Raw genomic sequence first — 6,000 nt, forward strand, 5'->3', positions numbered from 1 at the left:
TTGTAATATTTTATGTAGTGTTAACTTTTGTCTAATTCTTTTATTTGCTATCAACATGAAAGCTTTGTTATAAGAATTCAATTTTTTTCATAGTTTATATGTTTAATTTATGCTTTATATGAAAACAATTATCTATTAAAAATAAAAATATTTATAGAAACTTTATGTCAGAGAATTTAATATCAATAAAGAATATCGAAGATAAAGAAAAAAATACTGTGATTAAATGTAGTACATATGAAAATGTTAAATACGTAGTTGTAAGTCTTCAATTTTTTTACATTTTGTTTACTATTTATCAAAGTTATGTTTTAAAAATTTTGGAAATTGGATTTTGGCTTTTTTTTTGGGGGGGGGGCTTTTTTTCTTAAATATATAAATACAATTCATACTTTATATGTTTAAAAAATAAAAAAAACCTCAAAAACACTTTAAAGTTAAAGAAGATGAAAGTTTTTAAAATCTTTTTGAAACTGTTATTATATTTGCTGTATAAAAATTTTTCTTTTGTAATGTTTTTATTTATATATAGTATTTTTTCAAAACAGGTTGTTACAAAAAGTGAATTAAACAAAAATGTTTCAAAGAAAGTAATTACATTGGCTCCACCTGCTGTCATTTTGAATTTTCTTCCAAGAAAAGTTATTGTATACATTCAATGGAAGGTACTGTGATTATTTTATAAAGGGTCTATATGTTAACTTTGTAAACATTTATAATTACATAAACAAATTTTTTAGAATATGAAAGGTCCAGAATATTTGATAGAGTCAGGTAATATGTTAGAGATCATGGATACTAATATTTGTAAAAAAGCATGGCAAATTGCTATCAAGGTATATTTTAAACTCATCTTATAATCTCAACTTATGACGTTCAGAAAATATATATATATATAAATAAATTTCTTTGTTATAAATTTTTTTTACGACTTGAAGTATTGTGATGATTATGATACATGGATTGGTTCAACTAGTACTAAAATTGCTCAAAGAAATTTTATTGAAATGAATTGCTTGGATAAATTAAGAAGCAGTTTGGTAAACTTTTTTAAGCATTTACTTATACTAATAAATACTTACTACTAATAAATATTTTCATTGAAATTGAGTTAGATATTTTATTTATTTTATAAAAAATATTTAGATGTTTGAAATGAGAGTAGAATTAGTAGATGGTACTTTAAAAATACGACTCTTTACATCCTACTGGTTAGTCAATAAAACCGGAATCAATCTTCTGTTTAAAGTAAGATTAGACAAGTACAAATGTCTGTGAACCATTTAATTTTTTTTTTCAAATCTTTTTTTTTTCCTTTCACTTCTTTTTATTTCTAGAATTCTAAAGGAGATTTGTACAACATATTATCAAACAACATGTTTCCAACAATTATATCATATAGTGAACAAAGAAATGAGGTTGTTTATCTTTAAAAATAATTTCTTGATTCTAATTAATTTTATTAAATCTGCCTAAAATACCTACTATATATATACTATATATCTACTCAAAATCTATCTTTAAATCAAATAAAACAAAAATTTATAAATATATGAGCTTTAGATTAAGTGGCAAGAAAATTGAATCTGTTAACTCAATTAAATATCTTGGTATAAAAATTGATTCAAATCTTTCCTTTTTATCCCACTGTAAAGACTTAGCAATGAAGTAGATCTAATGGCATGATGGTCAAAATTCGCCATTATGTTAATCTTGAAACTCTCTTGAACATATACCATGGTGTTTTTGGCTCACATCTAAAATATGCATGCCAAGTATGGGGGTAGTCCCATCAACTAGCTCTTATTAGGTTATCCTACTTCCAAAACAAGGCTTTAAAAGTTATTTATTTCCAGAATAATTATTTTAATCCTAATGTGCTCTACCTAACTTCGAAAGTATTAAAATTATGTGCCTATATTCAACTTTTAAACTGGCAATTTGTCTGGAACCGCCAACACAATAACTTACCTTTAATTTTCATCAATTTCTTTTTTAAAAGTGCTAACACTCGTTATCACCTTTGTTCTAATAGAATTTTAAACCCGTCTGTCTCTAAACTCCGCCCTCATAATTACAGACATAAATCTATAAAATATCAAAGCATTAAAGCTTGGAACAACTTCCCCTATGAACTAAAAGCTCTCAACTCATTTTCAACCTTTAAAACCAGTTTATTCTACTTTTTATTAAAAAATATAATTAATATTTATATTTTCTATAATAAATTTTTGTTGTCTTTAGTATTGTTTATTATTACTGCTATTAATAAATATAGATAATGTTTATTACTGCTATTAATAAATATAGTTAATATTTATAATTTCTATAATCAATTTTTGTTGTCTTTAGTATTGTTTATTATTAAAACACGTTTGATATTTGCTATTAATAAAACACGTTTGATATTTCTGATTTCTATATTAATTTTTTTTGTCATTACTATTACTTATTGTCATTTTTATAAATATTTACATTACTATTATTAACTAATTTTAACTATTATTACTAATATTAATATTGTTATTATTATTATAGTAATTATTACTAATATTATTAGTGTATTGTTGTTATAATAATAATTGTTTTTATTACTAACATGAAAATGTTAATGATGTTTTTATTTTACAGGGAAGTTTATCTTTAAATGGTGGATCATGGTCAGATTCATTTTTCTTGAATGTTGTAAGCAATGAAAATGTTATTAAATGCATGGACAATCTTGAAAATGAATATAGAGTATATTTTTATAAATATTAAGTTTTGTAATGATTTTCATGTAATTTTTATTAAAGATTATTAAAAGATTTTTTGATAGTTTTTGTCAGTGGATTTTTACAGTTAAAGGGATTTTTTAATTTTATCAAAATTATTATCACAATTTTGTAAAAAAAAAAAAAAAAAAAGTTTGTTATTCATGGGCTATTAACTATTAATGATTTAAATTTTTAATTATAAGGTGATTCTCTTCATCCTTTGAAAATAAAAATTTTGTTATGGAATTTAGATACTTCTTACTGTTAATCTATCATCATTTGGCCTTACTTACATCATTAAATTTTCACCTACTCATCTTATTTGCAACAATACAGAGGTATGTTGTTAATATTAAAGAAAAACTAACTTTTTAAAACTTACTAAAACACACAAAAAAATATACACATGTGCACACTTTTACCTGGTTGCCATAAATTTTCCCCATAAATTGCTATTATAAAAAATATATAATAATATAAAAAGTTTTATTGACAGTCTAGTTAAAAAAATGTTATCATAATAATAATGAATTTTCTTACCTTGTTGCTTGGAACAGGTGATTTTTAGGAATGTGACAAACCTGAAATTATTTTATGACAAAGTTAAAAATCAATGAATTTCAGTTGGAAAGTATAATAAAAAAATTTAAACTTGCTTAGGGCTAGGGGTTTTCATAAATAAGCATGTAAATTATATTTATTTTAAAACCACATGTAAATTGATTGTTAACAGAATTGATTTTAGATGTCAATAAGTTATTAAAATAGCTCGTCCTTCCAATAAACCTTACTATGCAAATTTCCTTTTTTTTTTTTTTTGAGTTTTGCTTTTAGTTTGATGCCTTGCAATGTTATTTTTTTAAATAAATTTTTTTTTTGGAATTCTTATAGCACAATGTTGATCTAGTTTTTTGTGAAGCACTTTAAAGCAGGTTTACATAGGATTTAAGTCAATATCATCATCATATAGTCGTATGATTTACTATCAAATAGTTATTTGTTGAATTAAATTTGTTTTTGTTAATATGTCATAAAGATTGCTACAGTTATAAGTTCACACCTTGATATTAATATAAAAAGTAGCAATAAAAATGATGCCTTAAAGTCCCACTTTTTGTTTTGCTATAGTGGAAGTTTATGCTACCAAAATTTTGGAAAGTTGTCTTATGTCTTTAAGTAACAAAATCTTTGCATAACTTATAGAGTAATTTGAAGTGATCTTGTCATTCTAACATCATTTTATAGAAAATTTAAATTGATCTTGCCATTCTAAGATTGTCTCACTATTCTAAGTTTGTGAAATGGTTATGCTCAACTTATTTAAAAAAATTTTTGAAAGATTTTCATAATTTGCTGTAATTTCTTTCACAAATTCATAATTAAAACTAAGCGTTGCTGATTTATAGTTTACAAAGCAATACATGTTTTAAAATAAGATTTACTATTCAATGGTGGAGTACCATATATTGTGAGACAACACCAAAATGATTGATCATCTACAAAACAGACCATAACCTCATTAAAGAGGAGACTACTACAAAGACTATTTCTGACAAAGTAGAACAATGATTTAGCATGCTGCATCTCTGGCAAATGATTCAAAGTTTGCATCTTGTATGGTTACCAATTTTATAGTACAATTTTTCTGCTGGTTATGCTAGTGAACACTAACATTCATATAAGCGCGATTGCACTTATATTGTTGCTAATATGATACTCTTCATACTCTTTATATTCCTCCTTCTTCCCCACCCATCCCTCTCATTCCTCTTAAAGAGGGGTGGGAGATGTAGGTTGCACTTATATGGTTAGAAGATAAGGTTGCACTAATATGGTTGGAAGATAAGGTTGCACTTATATGGTTGCTAATATGATACTCATAGCACTGATTATGTTTCTTCTCCTCCACCATCCACCCCTCTCATCTTTCTTAAAGAGATTATGTTTTAACCTAAAACTAATCTACCTATATATATATATATATATATATATATATATATATATATATATATATATATATATAGGTATATATATATAGGTATATATATATACATATATATTAGGGTGGTTCAAAAATAGGTCATGTCAAAAATTTGAAAAGGGCCCTAGCTTATGATCTGCCTTGACCCCAAAATAGTACTTGAAATTTTTTACAAAAATTTTTTTGATCATCGGAAAGGTCCCCACAAAGGGCAAAAGGGTCAATTTTTGCCCCGTTTCACAAAAAACTTTACCCCGCTTGTGTGACCCTTAAATTTTACCCAATTTTAAAAAAAAATTATCTAATAACATGGTAATGAGTTATACAACTTAAGTTTAAGGGGCTCTTTTCATGAATATTTTTTTAAGTAACTTTCAGAAGAATGATAAAACATTGAAAATCATCAAAACATAAAATGTTTTTTTAAAAAAAATAAGTATTTGTTTGAATACTATAAAAAAAAAGCTTTACCAATACAAAACAAAAACCAAACATTTACAAGTGTTTCAAAAATAAAATGGATCAAAAAGTAGATTTTAAATAATACTATTGAGTGCAGCTTTGGCATGATCCAACTTTTTTCTACCATTTCGATTTCGCTTGTACACATGAGTAAAAAGAAACGTATCTTGCCTTTTCTCTTTTGAATGTGCTTTATTAACAAGTTGTTGAACTAATTTGACTGTTCTTTCTGAACAATTTCAAGATTCATGATGGCTGTTTCAAATTCTTGATAGAAATCATTTAAAATCCAATACTATGCAGGAAGCTTAATCCATTGAACCTCAGCTTTTCCATGACCAAGCATGTCAAATATAAGCCAGGACTTCTATGTAACTAGTGGAACTAAACTGGGAGGCTCATCCTGTGAAAAGTTTAAGTTCTTCAGAATGTCTTTATCCAACACCTGTCTTTCTAAGGAATACTCCTCTATAGAGGGTCGTTTTAAACCAAATAGTCTCTTAGCCATGTTTCTACGTTCTTTACATTTCTGATCTGCAATTGCTATAATGACTAAATATTGGTCAAGGTACCAAGTATGTCGCATAATGGATTCAGAAACAGCTTGAGCTCCAGCTTTATTCAATTCCTCAAACCTTTTCATCTGTCAGTATGCTTTCATATCCTAATAGTTAAGGGTTAGATTTTTCAATGTTTAATTTAAAAATGAATAATATACCTACTTTATTTATATAGTATTTATTCAAAATTATATCTTTATTTTAAAACAATTATTCAGACCGTGTACCTGCGTTGGAGCAG

General features: G+C 25.6%; 3 protein-coding genes across 7 annotated transcripts in view; 1 reads left to right on the forward strand and 2 right to left on the reverse strand.

Moving 5' to 3' along the window:
• LOC136089117 (uncharacterized) overlaps nucleotides 1–5,809 on the reverse strand; it is a 70,163-nt gene extending 64,354 nt beyond the window's left edge. The window contains exon 1 of the mRNA XM_065814842.1: nucleotides 5,237–5,809. The gene's annotated coding sequence lies outside the window, so the exon portion shown is untranslated. The remainder of the gene's footprint in view (nucleotides 1–5,236) is intronic.
• LOC100213148 (intermembrane lipid transfer protein VPS13A) overlaps nucleotides 1–6,000 on the forward strand; it is a 234,420-nt gene that overhangs the window by 198,830 nt on the left and 29,590 nt on the right. For 4 of the 5 annotated variants that reach the window (XM_065813519.1, XM_065813515.1, XM_065813517.1 and 1 more), the window contains exons 80-87: nucleotides 158–260; nucleotides 549–665; nucleotides 741–836; nucleotides 939–1,040; nucleotides 1,147–1,248; nucleotides 1,338–1,418; nucleotides 2,632–2,739; nucleotides 3,008–3,094. In XM_065813519.1, coding sequence (XP_065669591.1) covers nucleotides 158–260; nucleotides 549–665; nucleotides 741–836; nucleotides 939–1,040; nucleotides 1,147–1,248; nucleotides 1,338–1,418; nucleotides 2,632–2,739; nucleotides 3,008–3,094 — 796 coding nt within the window. The remainder of the gene's footprint in view (nucleotides 1–157; nucleotides 261–548; nucleotides 666–740; nucleotides 837–938; nucleotides 1,041–1,146; nucleotides 1,249–1,337; nucleotides 1,419–2,631; nucleotides 2,740–3,007; nucleotides 3,095–6,000) is intronic. The other variant, XM_065813516.1, reaches the window with a different exon arrangement.
• LOC136089118 (uncharacterized) overlaps nucleotides 5,567–6,000 on the reverse strand; it is a 1,923-nt gene continuing 1,489 nt past the window's right edge. The window contains exons 2-3 of the mRNA XM_065814843.1: nucleotides 5,987–6,000; nucleotides 5,567–5,842 (exon numbers count right to left, since the gene is read on the reverse strand). The exon at nucleotides 5,987–6,000 is cut by the window's right edge and continues 265 nt beyond it. Of these exons, the coding sequence (XP_065670915.1) occupies nucleotides 5,567–5,842; nucleotides 5,987–6,000 (290 nt within the window). The remainder of the gene's footprint in view (nucleotides 5,843–5,986) is intronic.

The sequence above is a fragment of the Hydra vulgaris genome, chromosome 12, assembly GCF_038396675.1.
Source record: "Hydra vulgaris chromosome 12, alternate assembly HydraT2T_AEP".
In the NCBI taxonomy this organism is placed as follows: Eukaryota; Metazoa; Cnidaria; class Hydrozoa; order Anthoathecata; family Hydridae; genus Hydra; species Hydra vulgaris.